Raw genomic sequence first — 22,088 nt, forward strand, 5'->3', positions numbered from 1 at the left:
GAGGAAGTAAACCCTCTCCTTCCCTGGTTGCCTTTGGTCATGGTTTTTATCACAGCAGCAAAACACACACTGGGACTGCAAGAAAAAACAAAGTAGCTTGGCAGTGGTGGCACACACCTTTTGTCTCAGCACTCGAGGCAGAGGCAGAGGCAGAGGCAGAGGCAGAGGCAGAGAGGCAGAGAGGCAGAGAGGCAGAGAGGCAGAGAGGCAGAGAGGCAGAGAGGCAGAGAGGCAGAGAGGCAGAGAGGCAGAGAGAGCAGAGAGAGCAGAGAGGCAGAGAGGCAGAGAGGCAGAGAGAGAGGCAGAGAGGCAGAGAGGCAGAGAGGCAGAGAGGCAGAGAGGCAGAGAGGCAGAGAGGCAGAGAGAGGCAGAGAGGCAGAGAGGCAGAGAGGCAGAGAGGCAGAGAGGCAGAGAGGCAGAGAGGCAGAGAGAGAGAGAGAGAGGCAGAGAGGCAGAGAGGCAGAGAGGCAGAGAGGCAGAGAGGCAGAGAGGCAGAGAGAGAGAGCAGAGAGGCAGAGAGGCAGAGAGGCAGAGAGAGGCAGAGAGAGCAGAGAGAGGCAGAGAGGCAGAGAGAGGGCAGAGAGAGGCAGAGAGGCAGAGAGAGGCAGAGAGAGGCAGAGAGAGCAGAGAGAGGCAGAGAGAGGCAGAGAGAGGCAGAGAGAGAGGCAGAGAGAGAGAGGCAGAGAGAGGCAGAGAGAGAGAGAGGCAGAGAGGCAGAGAGAGGCAGAGAGGCAGAGAGAGGCAGAGAGGCAGAGAGAGGCAGAGAGGAGAGAGGCAGAGAGGCAGAGAGGCAGAGAGAGGCAGAGAGAGAGAGAGGCAGAGAGAGGCAGAGAGAGGGCAGAGAGGCAGAGAGGCAGAGAGGCAGAGAGAGGGCAGAGAGGCAGAGAGGCAGAGAGGCAGAGAGAGGCAGAGAGGCAGAGAGAGAGAGGCAGAGAGGCAGAGAGGCAGAGAGGCAGAGAGAGGCAGAGAGGCAGAGAGGCAGAGAGAGGCAGAGAGAGGCAGAGAGGCAGAGAGGCAGAGAGAGGCAGAGAGAGGCAGAGAGGGCAGAGAGAGGCAGAGAGAGGCAGAGAGAGGCAGAGAGCAGAGAGAGAGCAGAGAGAGGCAGAGAGAGGGGCAGAGGAGAGAGGCAGAGAGAGGCAGAGAGGCAGAGAGAGGCAGAGAGGCAGAGGAGGCAGAGAGGCAGAGGAGAGAGGCAGAGAGGCAGAGAGGCAGAGAGGCAGAGAGAGGCAGAGAGAGGCAGAGAGGCAGAGAGAGGCAGAGAAGGAGAGAGGCAGAGAGGCAGAGAGGCAGAGAGGCAGAGAGGCAGAGAGAGGCAGAGAGAGGCAGAGAGAGGCAGAGAGAGGCAGAGAGGCAGAGAGAGGCAGAGAGAGGCAGAGAGAGGCAGAGAGGCAGAGAGGCAGAGAGGCAGAGAGAGAGGCAGAGAGGCAGAGAGAGAGGCAGAGAGAGGCAGAGAGAGGCAGAGAGAGGCAGAGAGAGGCAGAGAGGCAGAGAGGCAGAGAGGAGGCAGAGAGGCAGAGAGAGGCAGAGAGGCAGAGAGAGGCAGAGAGGGCAGAGAGAGGCAGAGAGAGAGGAGGCAGAGAGAGGCAGAGAGGCAGAGAGGCAGAGAGAGGCAGAGAGGCAGAGAGAGAGGCAGAGGAGAGGCAGAGAGGCAGAGAGGCAGAGAGAGGCAGAGAGGCAGAGAGGCAGAGAGGCAGAGGAGAGGCAGAGAGGAAGAGAGGAGGCAGAGAGGAGGCAGAGAGAGAGGCAGAGGAGAGGCAGAGAGGCAGAGGCAAGAGAGGCAGAGAGGGCAGAGAGGCAAGAGAGGCAGAGAGAGGCAGAGAGAGGCAGAGAGGCAGAGAGGCAGAGAGAGGCAGAGAGGCAGAGAGAGGCAGAGAGGCAGAGCAGAGAGGCAGAGAGGCAGAGAGGCAGAGAGGCAGAGAGGCAGAGAGGCAGAGAGGCAGAGAGGCAGAGAGGCAGAGAGAGGCAGAGAGGCAGAGAGGCAGAGAGAGGCAGAGAGAGAGAGAGGAGAGAGGCAGAGAGAGAGAGGCAGAGAGAGAGAGGCAGAGAGGCAGAGAGGCAGAGAGAGGCAGAGAGAGGCAGAGAGGCAGAGAGGCAGAGAGGCAGAGAGAGGCAGAGAGAGGCAGAGAGGGCAGAGAGGGCAGAGAGGCAGAGAGAGGCAGAGAGGCAGAGAGGCAGAGAGGCAGAGAGGCAGAGAGAGAGAGAGGCAGAGAGGCAGAGAGGCAGAGAGAGGCAGAGAGAGGCAGAGAGGCAGAGAGGCAGAGAGGCAGAGAGAGCAGAGAGGCAGAGAGGCAGAGAGGCAGAGAGGCAGAGAGGCAGAGAGGCAGAGAGGAGAGAGGCAGAGAGGCAGAGAGGCAGAGGCAGAGAGGCAGAGAGAGGCAGAGAGGCAGAGAGGCAGAGAGAGAGAGGCAGAGAGAGGCAGAGAGAGGCAGAGAGGGCAGAGAGGCAGAGAGGCAGAGAGGCAGAGAGGCAGAGAGGAGGCAGAGAGGCAGAGAGGCAGAGAGAGAGCAGAGAGAGCAGAGAGGCAGAGAGAGAGAGGCAGAGAGAGAGGCAGAGAGGCAGAGAGAGGCAGAGAGAGGCAGAGAGGCAGAGAGGCAGAGAGGCAGAGAGGAGCAGAGAGGGCAGAGAGAGAGAGCAGAGACAGAGAGGCAGAGAGGCAGAGAGAGGCAGAGAGAGCAGAGAGAGGCAGAGAGGCAGAGAGAGGCAGAGAGAGAGCAGAGAGAGGCAGAGAGAGGCAGAGAGGCAGAGAGGCAGAGAGAGGCAGAGAGAGAGAGGAGAGAGAGAGAGGCAGAGAGAGGCAGAGAGGAGCAGAGAGGCAGAGAGAGGCAGAGAGAGGCAGAGAGAGGCAGAGAGAGGCAGAGAGGCAGAGAGGCAGAGAGGCAGAGAGGCAGAGAGAGGAGCAGAGAGGCAGAGAGAGGCAGAGAGGGAGAGAGGCAGAGAGAGGCAGAGAGAGGCAGAGGCAGAGGCAGAGGCAGAGGCAGATGGATCTCTGGGAGTTCAAGGCCAGCCTGGTCTACTAGTGAGTTCCAGAATAGCCAGGTCTTGAAAAAACAAAACAAAACAAAACCAAAATGAAACAACTCCCCCCACAAATCCTAACCAAGGTATCTTGTGGGGTTGTCTAGTTTGGAGGGACTCACAACCATTCTTCTCAGGAACTGCAGAATCTAACGTACCTGCCCTATCCTAACAAACTCAGCCTGGCGGGCCTCCTCCTTCTTCCGGGCTGACTTGGGTGACTCAGGTAAAACATCACTAAAAGACCGTCGATTGAGCATGTTCTAAAAAAAGGAAAACAAGGATGGGATTCCTTAGTCATCAAGTCTCATCCTTTGGTGTACACACACAAACACACACACACACACACACACACACACACACACACACGTTTGTCTAAACATTGTGGCAGACACAGAGATGTAGTCCAGGCATGTAGAGCCAGCACTGTGTAAAAGCTGAGACCAGGCAAACCAGCAGCTTCTTCATTTACTAGCATTTGTGACTGAGGCCCCCATATGGCACAGCTCTAGGATGCCAGTCCCATGGAGTGGCACCCTGGGAACCCAGTACCCTGAATTCCATGGGAATGGCACCCCTGATCTGTGTGGCTCTGGGGCCCTGGAGGTTAACTTCTTAGTCCTTTATGGCTGACACCTGTTTGTGTCAGGCTGACACCTGGTGTGTGGTGGGCATCAGTGAGGTAATATATAGAGGGTACTTAGCACAGTTCTTGGTCTCTTCCTCCAAAGCTCTCACCAAGCCCTGGCTGAGGATAGTCCTCTCCTGGACTTGAGGATATGGCAGACACAGCCTCTGTCTTTGTAGATCAGAGGCTGGTGTACCAACAAATGAAGGGACTAATAGGATTAACATGTTTGGTCTGGTCACTGATAGAAAGGGGAAGTGTAGCAGGTAGATGAATCAATAGGGGGATTTGCTTCAACTAGAGGTAATGATACCTTGGCTGAGGCCTGAGGGACATGCTTACTCATTATGGTGGCCTCTGTGGAGCCTTCCATGACCTGTTAAGATTTGCTCTGTCAGGTCCTGGGACTAGCCTGGTCACTCCCCGAGACCTGTCAGACTACCAACCAGACAAAAGTCAAGTGGCACTATAAAAGGGGGTATCAAATGCAAAGAGAAGGGGCCAGTGAGTTCTAGTTCATTCAGATATCCTGTCTCCTGGGTGAGTGACAGACAGCTCTCATTTACACATGTCACCAGAAATCAATTACTTTTACTAGAGTTTATGAATGAATAATCAAATTTTAAGATAATTCTTTTTAAGATATTTAAAAAGATTTATTTATTTATTTTTGTGTCTATGAGTGCCCTATCTACATGTGAAACTTTAGGCCAGAATGGGAGGGCATCCGATCCCACTACAGGTAGCTGTGAGCCACCATGTGGTTGCTGGGAATTGAACTCAGGACCTCAGGAAGAGCAAGCAGTACTCTTACCCTCTGAGCAATCTCTCCAACCCCTTAAGTTCTGTGCTTCCTTGTTAAATAAGGAAATTAAAAAATAACTAATAAATTTGTGTATATATATATATATATATATATATGTGTGCATGCGTGCGTGCGTGCGTGCGTGCGTGCGTGCGTGTGTGTGTGTGCATGCACATATAATACATGCCATGGCATGTATGTGGAAGCTATAGGACAATTTGTAGGGTTGGCTCTTTCTTTATGGCATGTAGGTCCTGGAAGCAAACTCAGGTTGTCAGGCTTGGTGACAAGTGCTTTACCTGCGGAGCCATCTCACTGGTCAAAGGGAAATGTTTTTAAAGAATTATTTTACTCTCTTGGTGACCTCATACTCTGGCTGGAGGCCTCCTAAGAGCATGTGTCCTGCTGAGGTGACAAGAAAGGGTGGAGTCTCAGCAGTGTAGACAATGCTCTGGGCCTACAAAGTATTCAGCACAAAGTGGGTTTCCCTCGATGGAGACACTGTTGCAGTGTCTGCTTATAGAGCTAGACAGAAAATCCAAGAAAGCACTTGGCCTCTCTTCTAAATCAGTATTTGCCAGATCATCAGCTCTATGCCACCAGCACCAAGGACAGCACCATCAGAACGCAGCTTTGATGTTCCAGGGTTCTGACTTGACCTTGCTGTGCCCACCTATACCTTAGGCCACAGCTTTGTAAGGGTCATATTCTTGCACACAGACACTCAGTGGCCCTCCTTTTTATGGAGAATGCCAGCTGCGTGGCCTCGGGGTAGTCTAGGCAGCAAGCACCATGGGGACTCAGGGCTTTTTGCAGGGTTCATAGCTAGAACTGTGCTCTCCAGAAGCCCCACAGGAGAAAGGAAACACAAATACCTTATGCAAATCTGGCATCAAATCCTGGTATAAGGATCGAATCAACATGTCCAGAGTACGCCGGCGTTTCTGGGCAAAGGTTGGAGTTTCCAAAGTGGCTTTCTCTCCATTAATCACTAAAACAAATGGAAAAGGGTGTTAGTCATTAATAGCTAGTAAAGAGTGTTCTTTACAAGCAAAGTCTGCACAGTGAATGCTACCAGTCATTATAGTACTAGCATTATTATGGATATGGAATATCTCCCAAAATGTCAAGGGCATGGCCTCAGGATTCAAGTTTTGGAAGCTATCTTGGATCAGCGGCCAGCCTATTGGTGGGTTAACACTTTGATTATTGGTGGGTAGTGGGAACATATGGCAGTGGGGTCTGGTTGAAGAGGCAGATCACAAGGTAGTGCCTTTGAAGGGTGGCTCTTGTCCCCGGGCCCTCTCTTTTGCTCTCTCTGCTTTTGGCTGCTATGAGGTGAGCAGGCTTCCTCCATCATGTTTTGCTGCCACCATGTCATGCCCTACCTTAAGCCATTAGTGATGGAGCCAGGTGATGGCCGTAGGCTCCAAAACAAGACTTTCCCTCCTTTCAGCTTTTTCCCTCTGAGACAAGGTTTCTCCGTGTAGCCCTGGCTATCTTGGAACTCACTCTGTAGAAAAGGCTGGCCTCAAACTCAGAGATCCACCTACCTCTGCCTGCTGGTGTGTGTGTGTGTGTGTGTGTGTGTGTGTGTGTGTGTGTGTGTGTACATGCACACACATGTACACGTGTGTGTATTTGTTGTAGCTTGTTGAAAAGGAAAAGCTGCTTAAGTACAGGATTCGGGTTCATAGCTTAAAGGATGCTTCTTCTGGAAAAGGCTAAGCATTTCATGGACTACAGACACTACAGTTTGACAAGGTAGAGTGTGTAGTTACACACAAGAGCTCAAAAAGGAGTGTCCAAAAGGTTAAAAGTCTGATGTCATGAGTGTGGAACCCAGTCTGTGACTGGATTCAGAGTCTTAAGCAATTTTGCTTTACCATTCTGTGGCTTCAGTTTCTAACCTACCCTATAAAAATAGTATGATCCTATTTTTATAGAGGCTGCTGTCATTTAAGTTCAGTTCAGTGCTAGGCACATTGAACTGGGTAAGTATTCACTCTTAGTTTTCGCATACAGAGGGCCAATAGGAAGGTCTGTTCATGGCCTGAAAAACAGAACTTGTTGGGGACAAGGCATTCCCTAGATACTTTCTATGTGCTGGGGCCAAGCTGGTCTTGTGTATTACATGGCATCTCTTAGGAGTTTCTGAAGTGCACATGCCAAGATGTTTTCTTTTTCTTTCTTGAGGATTTTCCTAAGTAGTACCTTAGAAAAATCACATATTTTAATTAATTAATTGTTTTCCCAACCTTCCCTCTTCCCCATGCACTCCTCCTTTTTCTTCAGAAAAGGGTGGGTCTCCCTTGTATATCAGCAGCCATGGCATATCAGGTTGCAGTGAGACTAGGCACCTCCTCTGGATGAGGCTGGATGAGGCAACATGGGGGGAGGAAAGGGTCCCAAAAGCAGGTAACAGAGTCTGCTACTACTCCTTCTGTTAGGAGTCCCACAAGAAGACCAAGCTACACAACTGTAACATATGTGCAGAGGGCTTAGGTCAATCCCATGCAGGCTCCCTGGTTGGTGGTTCTGTCTCTGTGAGCCCCTATCAACCCAGGTTAGTTGATTCTGTGGATTTTCTTCTGGTTCCCATAATCCTCTTTCCCCTCTGTCACAGGATTCCCAGAGGTCCATCTAATGCTTGGCTGTGGGTCTCTGCAATTGTTACTATCAGTTGCTAGGTGGAGAATCCACAGACCTACGGGCATATGATTTTTGATAAAGTAGCCAGAAATATACACGGAAAAAGAAAACATCTCCAATAAATGGTTCTGGCATAACTGGATGTTAGCACATAGAAGAATGCAAATAGATCCATTTCTATCACCCTGCATGAAACTCAAGTCCAAGTAGGATCAAAGACCTCAACATAAAACCAGACACACTGAACCTGATAGAAGAGAAAGTGGGGAAGAGCCTTGAATGCATTGGCACAGGAGACAGCTTCCTAAAAGAGCACCAGTAGCAAAGGAGTGAAGATCAACAGTTAATAAATGGGACCTCATGAAACTGAAAAGGTTCTGTAAGGCAGAGGATACTGTCAAAAGGACAAAATGGCAGCCTACAGAATGGGAAAAGATTTTCACCAACCACACATCTAATAGAGGGATGATTTCCAAGATACTTAAAGAACTCGAGAAACTAGATATCAACAAACTAAATAAGCCAATTAAAATATTGGGTTCAAGTACAATATTGAAGAGATATGGAGAGACTGGACAGCCTTGTCTTGTTCCCAATTTTAGAGGACTAGCCCTGAGTTTCTCTCCATTTAGTTTGATGCTGGCTGTTGGTTTGCTGTATATTGTTTTTATCATGTTTAGGTGTGTTCCTGTTATCCCTGATCTCTCCAAGACCTTTATCATGAAGGGATGTTGGATTTTGTCAAAGGCTTATTCAGCATCTAGTGAGATGATTATGTGGTTTTTCTTTTTCAGTGTGTTTATATGGTGGATTACATTTTAAATAACTCATTTTCACAGAAGGGAAAGATTTGAGTTTTTAAAAAATGATTTATTTATTATGTATATAGCATTCTGTCGGCTTGTATGCTACACACCAGAAGGGGGTACCAGATCTCATGATAGATGGTTGTGAGTCATCATGTGGTTGCTGAGAATTGAACTCAGGACCTCTGGAAGAGCAGCCAGTGCTCTTAACCTCTGAACCGTTTCTCTAGCCCCAAGATTTGCATTCTTATTGATCCATTTAACTTCCTCCATTCTGCTGACCTTGCTCTGGAGCTCAAACAGCCTTCTAGTCTTAGGCTTCTATTGTGCTGTTGGCCATGCAGCCGGGTTGGTCCTACCGCCCCATGCACCTCTGTAACCTGGGCTCCTTGCACCCATGTTTCTTCTCAACCTAGATACTTTCTTATTTGTCAGCATTTCACAATGTAGCCTTGGCTGACTTCAAACTCAAGAGTGCCAGATGCTTCTGCCTTCAGCTTTCTAAGAATAAAAGCACTGCTACTACACCCAGCCCAACCTAGCTACATTTAAAGCTTTGCTATCAGATCAACTGAACCTTAATTCCATTTCTTCCTAAGTTGTCAAAGGTGCTGATGGGCTATTCCTTGGCCTAATTTTGCCATTCCATTTTGATGTATGGATTCCACTTACAAGTGTGTCCCCAATGTTGTTATCTAAATAATCTGAGGTTAAAGCACTACAGGCTCTGGGGCCTCTGCTGTGCATCCTACAGAACACTTTTATCCACTGTGCCTGGCTGCTTCACTCCTTTTAGCTGCAACACCGGCTCCCTGGTTTTTGCTTCCTATTTGACACTCTGGGCTTGAACCACATGAAGTTTCCCAAGTCTGGATGTTTTGAAAATGCAGCCTATCTGGCAATATTGAGCTCATGTCACTGGAAAGTGCTACCTGGCTGGAGCTTGGTGTACACTTTCCAGCCCACCACAGCCCCCCAGTGCTCCTCACTGTCATCTATTCAGACTGCTTCTCCCACCCTGCCTCTACCTCTCTACACTCAAATATGTGAGCTTTGTTCCAGCCACTGAGCTGGCCTCTGGACATGGAAGCTACAGAATCATCACCTCTGCCAAGCGGTCTTCAGCCTGCTGCTTATAATGTTGGGGGCAGAGCATTTCCCTAAGACCCTGTCATGGACCCAAACTGGGAGCTAACAGTATGGAGGGTGGGTACCCAGCTACATGCCCTTAATGGCTGTCTCTACCAGGAGAAGGTTGTGAAGCATGTGGAGGCCTCTAGAAGGGGTTTGGAGTGAAGAGTACTTTTAGCCAGCTTGGCTGTGAGTGGGACATATTTGGTGACTGGAATTAAGTGACATTCATCCCTTCAAGTGCCAATGACATGGTTGATAAGGCCTGGGGATCTTGTGAGGCTGTTGATGGAGGACTCACATGTATGGTCATAGGAGAGACTAGGTAGATAAGAAGATGAAGGCTGGGGCTGGAGAGATGGCTCAGGGGCTAAGAAGCACTTGCTGCTAGTGGCACAGACCTTTAATCCTAGCATTTGGTTGGCAGAAGCAGGCAGATCTCTGGGAGTTTCAGGTTAGCCTGGTCTATATAGTGAATTCAAAGCCAGCCAGCGGTATATAATGAGATGCTGTCTCAAAAACAAACAAACAAACAAACGAACAAAAACAAAAACAGCACTGCCTACTCTAGTAGAAGATATGGGTTCCATTCCCAGCACCCATCTTGGGCAGCTCGTAACTTCTGGTCCAGGGGAATAACCCAGTACCCCCTCATCTGGCCTCCATGAGCACAGCACGCAGTGCACATATTATACACATACACATAAAATTAAATAAATCTTTAAAAAAGAAACAAAGGAAGGACAATATGTCATACAACACTTGCCTGGCCTGTAGCACCAGTTTTGGCCAAGTCTACAAAGAGACTGAAGTGGGTTATTCATTGATGGGGGACATTGTGAGGTTCCGGGCTCAATCAATGCCACTATAGGGCCAGGTGACCAAGATGGACTCAAATGAGAGGAGAGGAGCTTTTCCAAATGCTCTTAGATTACACAGTAACAATGACAGAATTAGGCACTGTGTGTGTGTGAGGGGGGTGGGTGGGACAGGCAGATACCAGTCAAGCAGCTGCAGCCCCTAGTATGCTGGCAGAAGATGGGAGCTGGTTTCTTTGTAGAGGGCACAGACCAGGTGGCACTACCAGGGCTCCAGGGAAGACAGACCAGGCTTCTATGAAGAGACTACAGTGGATGAAGCCAAGTGACTTGATTCTGATCAGTAGGTCCTGATGGGTTTTAAGACACAATACCCAAGGATACTCTGAGGAGGTTGTGGCCAACTTCTGTCATACAGAAGATTGGGGAGCTCAGAATCAGGCCTTGGGACTCATCAGGGGACTCAGATGCATGTGCACTGCTCACTGGCTTGTGAGGCTGGGGTGGGAAGGGTCTTCACACTCCAGTCACACCCCAACAGCACTGCACACAGATACAGCCCAGCAGCTCTCCTTGTCCCTAAGCACGGATCACAACCATTTTCCCTACCTCCACTCTGCTCAGAAAAAGACACACATCATGATGACTGAGACTCAGAATGGTAGTATCAGAACCAAGGCAGAAAGACCAGTTTGAGGCACTGTGAGTGGTGAAGATAGATAAGCTGCAAAGAAGGTGGGATGGTAAGTGCAGATGAGGACCCAGAGGAAACCTGCCTAATGCTCCCAGAAACTAAACATGGGTAATGGATGAACAGAGAATGGACTATCTAACAATGACACTTTCTTATGCAGAGTCTGGGGAGAATATGAAGAAACACATTTGTATATGGAACAAGTGTCAAAAGCATTTCAAAACGACAACTTACATTTCACAAGCAAAAAATCCCTGAATTCCTGGTGGTCTGTAAACACCGGTGGGGATGGCAAGGGTGGGCCAAAAAGTGGCACACTTTCTTCTGAAAATATTTTCAGCCTATATAAAGAACATTCCAGAATTAGTTGGTTCTGTTCTTCAAAGATCACCAATATTTTTGTAAGTCAATGTGTCTAGAGAACTATGTAATATGTCGGAGAGATTCATCCCAGAGGAGCCTGTGTCATCTCTGAGTACTACCTTCCAGGGGACAGGCCCCATCTTAAGGGTCTACTCTACCAGCCTCTAGATAGGCTGACAACAGCAATGGTACCCTGAACAACCACGGCATACTAGGCAGCGTACTTTGGATTTTTAAAGTTTACTAAACATGCCAGAGGTAATTGTATTCATTCTACAGCAGGCTCAAGGTCCCTGGGTAATAAATACTTTTCACAAATCTTCAGTCAGTAAATGGATGAGGTTCAAACCCACTTCCTCTATCTGGTGGAAATTGGCATTCCTTTCACAACATCCTTTTAATAGATTCATTTTGAGAAACAAAGCGGGTAAGGCAGTAGTCTAGAGAAGGGTGCTCTGACCAAGGTCAAACAGATAGTTTCCCCTTCTAAATTACAAAACACCAAACTAACCCTGAACCCTGGGCCCACTGTGCATAGCAATACTATATGGAGCAAAATTCTTCTGAAGAGAGGTGTGGCTTTTTGCAGGATATTCTAGAAGGTGAGAATATGTCTAATAAGCCACGCAAAGAAAGTACATCAGAATAAAGACGAGGTCATCACTTACCTGTAATTGTCATTTTGCTGGTCATACCTCACTAAGGCAAAAATATCTGTGGGGACAGTCAAGGCAATTTATAATATCTTTGATGCTCACACCTGACAGCTTGTGCCCTGAAATCAATCCTGCAGAATTCCTGAGTAGGCCTTTCTGTGGCTAGCCACCTATTGCTCTTAAGCTCAGAGACCACACCTCAGAGCCCGTGTCTAGGGTTAGCATCTGTGTGCTCTTCTGCTAGGAAGGGCTTAGATGAATCCTCCAAAACTGTCAGCTGAGTGATGTAAGTAAATACATTAAACATCTGAGGAGCCAGCAGAACTAAAGGAGCAGTTCCTTCCCTGGAGCCCAAACAAGATCCTGACATGGATTCCTCATCTATTTCATTTCACACATTCTGAGATGAGAAAACAATTGAAATGTTTCCACTGAACACCTTCCCTCTCCTTCTGCCTTTGGTAGACAAAACAGCACCAGAGAACAAGCCAAAATAGCTGGTGGCAGCTTCTAAGCAGAATCAACTCTGCTTGGGCTGAAGCCCGAAGTGTCCAGAATAGCTCAACTGCTGGGGTGTGGATCAGCAGAGAGCACTTGCCTAACACGTGGGAAGCCTGGGTTCCATCCAGGAAAAAAAGAATAAATGGTATGTTACATACAGACTTCAATCTCAATATAACACTTTAAAAAGAAACTCAAATAGCACAACTACTTTCTCTGAGCAGTGCTCTTCCTCTGCCCCCCTCTCTCATGGCCAGCCCTGCTGTTGTCTAGGGCCGAAGCCAGCAGGCTCAGTTTTCCCACTCCTGCGCTCTGTGGGATGAACTCACATTGACCACCTTTTGGTTCTTTCAGAAGACGGTGTGCCAAGCCCAGTGTGGAGAATCGCCAATATGGGGATCCTAAAGCTTGTCTAATACAACAAACCACCACGTCTTCCCTGCTCCACTCAGACAAGTTTTCTGTCATGTAAGAAAAATCATCACCAAAATGGGAACTATTAGTGTCACAGCCCAATGAATGGGGACACCAGGCTGTGATCAGGATAAGCAAAGAAAACACACACATGGTTTCCATCTTAATTAGCATCTCCCTACCCTGTGGATGAAATTTGGCCATTTCAACTTTTAAACACTTCCTTGCATGCTGTTGTTTGGCTTCAGGAGACAAGTCAGAATATAGAGAGCAGCTTCACCTGCAGACACACGAGGTACAGTAGTCTGCCTCTGGGGACAGGATTAGACTTCGTTCTGAAAATGCCCACTAGATGTCCTTTATTTTCTGTAGCTAACCTACAGAGATACTGCCTTTGCAGTCTGCTCTCATGGCCTGTGACTATGGCAAGTGGGCAATGACTGAAGTCTGGGAGGCTAGGATGAGCATATGTCCTGGGGTTGTCTGGCTGAGCACTGATGAGGTCCTCCCCCCCCTGCCCCCATTCTAGAGACAATCTGAGCTGAGCAGGGTCAGAGGAGTGAACAACGCCATTAATTTGTTGTTGTGGTTGTTCTTTTTAAGACAGGGTTCTCAGTGTAGCTCTGGCTGTCCTGGAACTCGCTCTGTAGACCAGGCTGGCCTTGAGCTCACAGAGATCCACCTGCCTCTGCCTCCGCCCGGCAACATCATTAATTTTATCATGCCTCATACTTTAATTTAGCAGCTATTTATCAGGGCTTAGAATAATTTTTCATAGGGACCTCCTGCCTAGCCTCTTGAGTGCTGTGATTACAGGTGTGAGCCAGTGTGCCCAGATTTTTTTTTCATATTTGAGACAAGGTTTTGCTATGTAGACCCAGATGGCCTCAAATCTGTGATCCCCTTACCCAGGCCTTCAGTGTGTTGGGACAGTAGGCAGGCAGCAACAGACTTTTATACTTGAAGTCAATTTCCCAGATGATTCACTGCTTATTCTTCAGATTCATTCCTTACCAGTGGAAAACAGGACACCCCTCCCCCTTATTTCAGAGACTTCCTGAGAAAAGAGAAGACATTTTGGAAGTCAAAGCTGAGGTGGTGGCATGTGCTTGTAGTCTCAGCACCCAGAGGTCTCAGGCAAGGAGGCTCTAAGTTGTAGGCTTCCTCAGGAGTTAGCAGTGGAAAACTATCTTCTGCAATGACATAGTGGATGCACCCAGGAACACATAGCCATAGTGGCTCCTGGCACAAGACTGAGCCCATCAACATTCCATTGTAGACAGAGAGGGATTCATGAGGCCCTACCTTCTCCCTGAAAAGCAGGAGGCAGTTAATGGTTGCTGAGATACAAAGAGTCACATTGCTCAGTGGTGTAGCTGCTGGTAGGTGGCCTTTGCTCAAATAAATAACCATTTCCCAATGCTTACACAAGCTTCCCTGATTAAATACAGCGGGGCACACACAGAGACAAGAACGTGGGAGTGGGACTTGGGAAGATGAGTTTTAGCAGGAGAGGGAGGACCATAATAGGACAGCGGAGGATCTGACCAAGGTATGTGTGTGTGAAACTGAGAAAGCATGGGGAAATAATTTCCTGAGAATTACTACCACAGAGGGTGGAAAGAGGAAGGACAAGTGCGGTGCTTAGGCAAAAATTCCCCAACAATGTCTATCACCCAAGGTCTCAAGAGGCTGTTGAGTTGGAGCATTTATGCAGACCCAGGATACGTGTAAAATGGGAGCGGATCATGGAAGGCTTAAAGGCCGGAGAAGATTCCTCTCCTTCCTGGAACACGATGGTGACAATATCATTTCCAATGTGGCGCTTCCTTTCCACCTGTGATGAGCATAAATGACACCATGAGAAGAGCTGCTCTACCAGGGCACACTCAGTTAAAGCACACTGTAGCAAAACACCAGACCATCACACAGCCCCACCTCTATGTGGCCTTGACAGACTGTCTGGGTGCCTCTCCCAGTGCAGGCTTCCTCATTTCCTCTTGCTAATCCTCAGCTAGTGCCTGCTTGCCAACCTGAAGGTCACCATTCCCAACAAACATTACTGCGTCAGTCATCCTAATGTGCTTCCTCATCCCCAGAGCTGTATTCGAGGAGCACAGGAGGCACACATGAGGGTGTCTGGGGGAGAGAGCACACATGTACACTGGGGCTTCATGCAGGCTATCCAAGTACTCCACCACTGATCGACACTACCTACTCACCTTAGCTAATTTAAGAGCTCATATTTGGTGACAAAATGTCTCTATCTAATTTGACCCTAGTTGATCTTTCCAAAATGATTTCCTAGTTCTGTAGTGAACACATTTTTTTCTATACAAGGCTATACAGTGAATATTTACAACTTCATAGATTGTACGGATTCTTTACAGCTACACAGCTCTAAAGGTGCAAAAGTTGCCACAAAGAATGTGTGAATGGGTGTGGTGTATGCCAGTTACACTGCACTCAGCAGAATAGTGACAGGCCAGTTTGCCAGCTTCGTTCAAGACCTTCACCTATCTGATCAAACTGAAATAACACTGTTGCCCTGGATCCCTGCTGAGTCCCTGTGTTGGGTCAGTGGTAGACTAAGGGTTCCCAGGCTTGCCCCTCACTGAAAGGTGAAGTTTATTTGCTTTCACCATCACTGTGGCTGGCTGAATGCTGTAGTCATGAATGAACTGTAGCACAGATGACTGTTGACCAGTGCCCAGGCTAGCTTTGTTTTTTGTTTTGTTTTGTTTTATTTTGCATTGGTGTTTTACCTGCATGTGTGTGTGTGTGTGTGTGTGTGTGTGTGTGTGTGTGTGTGTGTGTGTGTGTGTGTGTGAGATCTTGGAGTTATAGACAGCTGTGAGTTGCTAAGCAGGTACTGGGAATTGAACCCAGGTCCTCTGGAAGAGCAGTCAGAGCTCTCAACTGCTGAGCCATATCTCTAGCCTCCTAGGCTAGCCTTTAAAAGAACCAGAATGGGGCTGAGAGATGACTTAGTGGTTAAGAGTGCTTATTGCTCTTCCAGAGAATCCAGGCTTGGTCCCTACAACCCACACTAGGTGGCTCACAACACCCTGTAACTCCAGTTCCAGGGACTTTGTTGCCTTGTAGCTTCCTCTGACACCTACATGCACATGCTACAAATGAACTCACATAGACATACATACATACATACATACATACATACATACATACATACACACATACACACAAACAGAAAATAAATTAGCCCACCACAGATAAGTAAATAAAAGGACAATCAGGTTTTGCCACATTCCTCTCAGAACACATGCTTTTGGGAGGCCTGACCAGTGAAGAAGTGTTGAGGAAACTACCGAGAGGCCTGGAGAAGCCTTGAGAACTCCATTCTGTGGGGAAAGGGCAACTCTGCCAATGTCCCTGTCAAGCCTCCAATGGTCCCAGTTTAGCTGCTGGCTGACTGAAATGGATGAGAACCTCTCTGAGACAGCAGAGGACTTGCTGCTGAGCCCTGACAATACAGATCATGAAGGAATCAATTCATTATCTTCAACCAGTGAGTTCTCAAGTGGTTTATTGCATAGCGATAAATAAGCAAAGCATGGTCTGTGTTTGTCCAACCTACCTTGTCTAGTCTCTTTTTGCCAAACAGCTCACATGTGGTTATCTGTCTAAGCTACTCAAATGGTACCTTCTCCAGGAAGGCCTCCTTTACCCTCACTACCTGTCATGTTCTTTCTCCCTCAGCATCCATACTACCTTTGTGTTAAAATTTTAAGTGTGTGTGTGTGTGTGTGTGTGTGTGTGTGTGTGTGTGTGTGTGCGCGTGCATCCACCAAAGCCAAAAAAGGGTACCAGATTCTCTGGAGCTGGAGTTACAGGAATTTTGTGAACTGTCCAATGTTGGTGCTGGGAACCAAACTGGTCATCTGAAAGAGCAGCAATTGATATTTACCAGTGAACCATCTCTCCAGCCCCCGTGATACCATTCTTTCTGTTTGTTTCTTTGGTTTGGTTTGGTTTTTGGTTTTACAAGACAGGGTTTCTCTGTGTAGCCTTGGCTGTCTTGGAACTCATTTTGTAGACCAGGTTGGCCTTGAACTCACAGAGATCCATCTGCCTCTGCCTCCCAAGTGCTGGGATTAAAAGTGTGCACCACCATCACCACCTTGCTGTGTGATATCATTCTTATGTGGATTATTCCTCTATGTATGCTAATCATTCTTGGCTATGCTTCTTGCCTCTATTCCATACCATAAACTCCTGGAGAGTAGGTTCCTTACTGAATCATGGTTGTATAGTTCCATGAATGAGTCATAGCATGTATTCCCATTTTACCAATGGGGAAACTAAGGTGTAGAGAGTACATCCGAGTGCGATTCAGTTCAAATGATTTCTTGGGTAACACTAAAAGCATAGACACAGAAGAAAGGTAGGTGAGACTGCATCACAGATGAGAACTTCAATAGATGGATCAAAGGACACTGTCAGAAGCGGAACGGCAGCTTGATGAAGAGAAGTAGTATTTGCAAGAAGTTAGTATCCAGAAAATGTAAAGAATTTCTACTATTCAATAACAAAAGTGACTCAATTAAACAAATAGCAAAGAATGTAAATGGACATTTCCCCAGAGAAGATATGCAAATGTATAATAAATACAGGAGAAGATATTCAGGAGATGTGCAAGCCATGGTGAGCAGCCACTCACACTGGTAGGATGACTGTATAAAATAACAAATCTCTGTGTGTCACTGATGGGAATGTGAAGTGGTGTGGCCCCTTCTGAGAATGGTAGAGTGGCTCCTCAAAGAGTTAAACATACACTTACTGGAGAAATGGCTCAGTAGTTAAAAGAGTACTTACTGCTTTTGCAGAGGTCCTGAGTTCAATTCCCAGCACTCATATCAGGCCGCTCACAATTGCCTATATCTCCAGTTCTAGGGGATCCGATGCCCTCTTTGTGCCTCCAAGAGTACCTCAAGTATATGGTTCACAGACACACACAGGCAAAACACTCATACACATGAAAAATTAAAAAAGTAACAAGTACTCTAGCCCTCTGGAGGTAGACAGGAGGATCAGGAGTTCAAGGCCAGCTTCAGTTACACAGTGAGTTCAATACTAGTCTGAGTTGCAAGAGACTGTATCTCTAAAAACAAAAACAACAACAGGGATGGGGAGAGATCCCAGTGGTTAACTGGGTATGTTGTTCTTGCAGAGGACCCAGGATTGGTTCCCAGCAATAATGTCTGTGGCTCAGAACCACTGTATTTCCATCTCCAGAGAACTGATGCTCTCTTTTGGCCTCTATGTGTACTGCATTATGTGTGCACACACATAATCAGAAAAAGAAAAAGGAATGAATTAGACATATACATTATAACACAGACCCTTAAAATATATAAAATACTAGATGTCAGTCTCAAAAGATGATATATTGGAGCTAAGAGATGGCTCAGTGGTTAAAAGCACTGACTGCTCTTGCAGTTCAATTCCTAGCATACATACATGGTGGCTCACAACCATCTATCACTGCAGTTCAATGGATCTGGCGTCTCTTCTGACTTTTGTGGGCTCCTGCATGCACATAGTACACTTACACACACACACACACACACACACACACACACACACACACACACACACACACACACTTAAAATTAAGTAAATATTAAAAAGACCACGCATTACATAATATATCCATATGTGGCTAATGCTGCATCTGTCATCTGATGTGGACAGTGCTGGTGAATGTTGGGCAATGTAAGGCATTTCATTGAAGTTTGTTTGTTTGCTGTATGTGGGGTGTTGATGCTTGAACCCAGTGCCCCACACATTAGACAATCACTCCACCCCTGGACCCCAGCACTCACTGCAAGTTTTCTGACGCTGCTGTTTACTGCATTCAGGATGGTAGAAAAGATGGTATGGTCTATCCTCTCTACATGACCCCATGATCCTAAGAGCTTCAGCTGCCATGAAGAGGCCTAGCAGCAGAGACCTGGGCCTTCCCAACCAGAGAAGACATCTTGCACACAGTGAGTCTCAGCCACATGTAGTCTTCCTAGGCCCAAGTGTTTTCTGTTTCAATATACCCTTGACCAGAGTTCTCCTAAAACAGGAACAGGTTCAAGGTCTCTATGGTCCCCATGGCTCACAAGGCACCATTAGTTCCTTCTTCCAGTCAGACCATAGAACAACACTGGCTATTTCCTCCCTCCCTGTACATACCCCCCCCACCTCCACCTCCCAGTACTACAGTACCACCCTAGGGCACTGGTCTGCTTTCCCTCTTAGTAGAATCAGAGTTTTACATGACAAGAGTCTCAACCTAGCTAAGCATAACTCCCCAAATACCATCTGTCTAAACCCAGTAGCTAGTGCTGGAGAGAGGGCTCAGCAGTTAAGAGCACTTGTTGCTCTTGCAGGGGACCTGGTTTGGTTCCCAGTACCTACATGGTGGCTCACAACCATCCCTAACTTCAGCTCCAGGTGACGAAACTCCCTGTTCTTTCTCTGGGGACACTGCATACACATGGTGCACATATACACACAGACAACACGTTTGCACATGTTACAAACAAAACAAACCCCAGCAGTCCACATCTTTGTTGTGTCTAAATCAACAGGCTGGAAAATTTTCTCCCCCAAATGGCCAACTTCTGGGGTGGGTAACGAGAACTCTTGAGGGGACATTGGTTAACTTCAACATCATTCTGGAGGCCACTTTTAACACCACATAACCAACTGTCTTATCTGGAGTTTTTCTAGCTGTGACAAAACAGGATTGACCAAAATCAACTTGGGGATGAAGGGTTTATTTCAGCTTACAACGGTTATGGATGTTACAGGAGGAGCTGAGGCAGAGGCCATGGAGGAGCCCTTCTTACCCAGGCTCCCCATGCCTTGCTCAGTCTGTGGTTTTTTGTTTGTTTTGTTTTTAACCCTTGGCTGTCCTGGTACTCCTTCTGTAGACTAGGCTGGCCTCCAACTCACAGCTGCCTCTGCCTCCAGAGCACTGGGATTAAAGGCGTGCGCCACCACTGCTTGGCTTAGCCTTCGTTCTTATAGCACCCATGGCCATCAGCCCAGGGATGGTATCACCCAATGAGCTAGGCCTTCCCACATCAATTATCAATAAAAAAGTGTACCTCAGGCCAATCTGGCAAGGGTGTTTTCTGAACTGAGGCTCCCTCCTTCCAAATGACTCTAGTTTGTACCAAGGTGATATAAAACTAGCCAGCACACCAACTTATTTTGTGTCCAGAATCTCATTCTGACAAGGCCAAAGGCACACTGGATGAAGCCACAGTGAGAAAGCATACTAAATATAGAACAGTTTGTGAGACTCCTTCTTGTGGTTGAGCAGGTCTCCCAGTTACATGTGCTGGAAGCCTGGCTCCAAGCATGGTGTTGCTAAGGGGTGGTGGTGTCTTTGAGAGGTGGGGCCTGGTGGGGGGTAATGAGGTCTTAGGAGGGGTTAACGCTTTTCTCATGGGAGTTCATTCTTCCTCACTTAGGTCTATCTGGAACCTAACCTGTTCTCATGCTTCCTGTTTTCTCCATGTGATTTTTTTCTACATCTGCACCAACATGATAAGTCTTACTGACACCCAGTAAATACCATTGCTCTTGAAACTACATGGCTCTGAGCTAAATAGACCTCTTTTCTTTAAAAAGTACCCAGCTCCTAAGTGTTTTGTTATGACAACACAACATAGACTAGTATGTCTTTAATCACAGTCACACATGTACAAGCACATATATGTATATACTCACAGGCTCACTACTATCTCTGATCCTTATTTGAGATGATAGAGGCAGGGGCTGGAGAGATGGCTCAGAGATTAAGAGCCCTGGCCACTCTTCTAAGGACCTAGGTTCAATTCCCAAACACCCTCATTGCAGTTTACAGCTGTCTATAACTCCTGTTCCAGTGGATCTGGCATCCGCACACAGACATACATACAAGCAAAACTCCAATGCACATAAAAAATTCTTTAAAAGATGATAAAGGCATCATCATAGAGGCAGTAACACTATGCTTCCTGAGCCTTGTCTGCAGTTGACACACAGACCATAAAAAAGTACCTGAATTGGTAGCTGGTAACTAAAGTGGAGCTCACAGAAACACACCTCGTCTCTAATTTTGTAAATCATTGCAACGCTCATCTCACATCCAGTCACCATCTGATGGTCTGTGTTCTCAAAGAGCCTGTGGTCACATGTACCTGCTGTCTGTTTTCTTTGGAATACGGCAACATGGTGGAAACATGAAACATGACCTCATGCCCTTGGTACACAGTATAGACTGAGTTGATCCCTGTGGTGTTATCTGTAAAACACAAGAATGCAGCCAGTAAGTACACAGACAAAGGCATGCGGCACGCAGTACATTCTCGTCAGTGTTGGTGAGCAGGAGTGGATCACCTGGTGTCAACTCTCCACTTCACTCGAGGTTCCTGCCCAAGAGGAAAGACCTGGCTCATGTTCTCTAAGCTCCCTGCTGCCTGCTGCCCATCTAGCTTGAACACAGGAAGCCAGGAGAAGTCTGGCTACTAAGGGAGAGCTTACTGCAGTCCCCCATCTTCCTGTGGCTGTGGGGTAAAGGATACAGTTCACGCATGCTGATGCCGCTGTGATACCCACAAAATCAAGGTGAGGTTTCTGAAGAACGGTCTTGATTAAAGGCATAGGATCTGGAGGTAGAAGGACTAGGACTTGAGTTTTCATTGGCTGTGCTGCTCCTCCCCAAATTTAAGGCTTTATTTTATCTTTTAAAAGGATTTATTTATTATACTACAGTGTTCTGTCTGCATGTACACTTACACACCAGAAGAAGGCACCAGATCTCATTACAGATGGTTGTGATCCTCTATGTAGTTGCTGGGAATTGAACTCAGGACCTCTGGAAGAGCAGCCAGTGCTCTTAACCTCTGAGCCATCTCTCTAGCCCGGCTTTATTTTATTTTATAATTCAATTTTTAAAACTATGTTACTTTGAGGCTGGGTGTTGGTGGTGCATGCCTTTAATCCCAGCACTCGGGAGGCAGAGGCAGGTGGATCTCTGTGAGTTCAAGGCCAGCCTGGTCTCCAGAGCGAGTGCCAGGATAGGCTCCGAAGCTATACAGAGAAACCTGTCTCACAAAACCAAACCAAACCAAACAAAAACAACCCCCCAAACAAAACTATGTTATTTTGTGTTTGTATGTGTGTGCACATATGCGGGGGTCCAAATGTCCATATCCAGTGTCTTCTTCAATTGCTCTTACCGTATCTTTTCTCCAAGTTTCGCCGTTTGATTTAAAGTCAGTATATCAGTTATCTATTGTTGTGGAAGTTATTCCTAAACTTGGTGGATTATATCAATGACTAACACTTATTTTTTTTAAAGATTTATTTATTTTCATGTGTTTGGGTGTTTTGCCTGCATGCGTGTTTGCGTACCAAGTGTTTACAGTGCCCATAGAGTCCAAAAGAGTGTATCAGATTCCCTAGAACTGGAATTACAGACAGTTTCTCTGATCCTGTTTCTTAATTTGAAAATGGGGACAATAGCATCTAACTCTCAGAGATGCAGGAAGACTCAGAGGATGGTCCCTGTAAAGTGCTTAACCCAGCTGAGACTTGGG

The 22,088-nt window shown here is 47.2% G+C and overlaps 1 protein-coding gene across 3 annotated transcripts in view; it reads right to left on the bottom strand.

The window, feature by feature from the left end:
- The window catches only part of Garnl3 (GTPase activating Rap/RanGAP domain like 3), a 157,801-nt gene that overhangs the window by 32,977 nt on the left and 102,736 nt on the right, over positions 1–22,088 (bottom strand). For all 3 annotated transcript variants that reach the window (XM_027423765.2, XM_027423764.2, XM_027423766.2), the window contains 6 exons: positions 20,688–20,791; positions 14,212–14,320; positions 11,581–11,626; positions 10,784–10,890; positions 5,324–5,439; positions 3,174–3,278 (listed from right to left, as the gene is read on the bottom strand). In XM_027423765.2, coding sequence (XP_027279566.1) covers positions 3,174–3,278; positions 5,324–5,439; positions 10,784–10,890; positions 11,581–11,626; positions 14,212–14,320; positions 20,688–20,791 — 587 coding nt within the window. The remainder of the gene's footprint in view (positions 1–3,173; positions 3,279–5,323; positions 5,440–10,783; positions 10,891–11,580; positions 11,627–14,211; positions 14,321–20,687; positions 20,792–22,088) is intronic.

This window comes from Cricetulus griseus, chromosome 6, assembly GCF_003668045.3.
Source record: "Cricetulus griseus strain 17A/GY chromosome 6, alternate assembly CriGri-PICRH-1.0, whole genome shotgun sequence".
Classification (NCBI taxonomy): domain Eukaryota; kingdom Metazoa; phylum Chordata; class Mammalia; order Rodentia; family Cricetidae; genus Cricetulus; species Cricetulus griseus.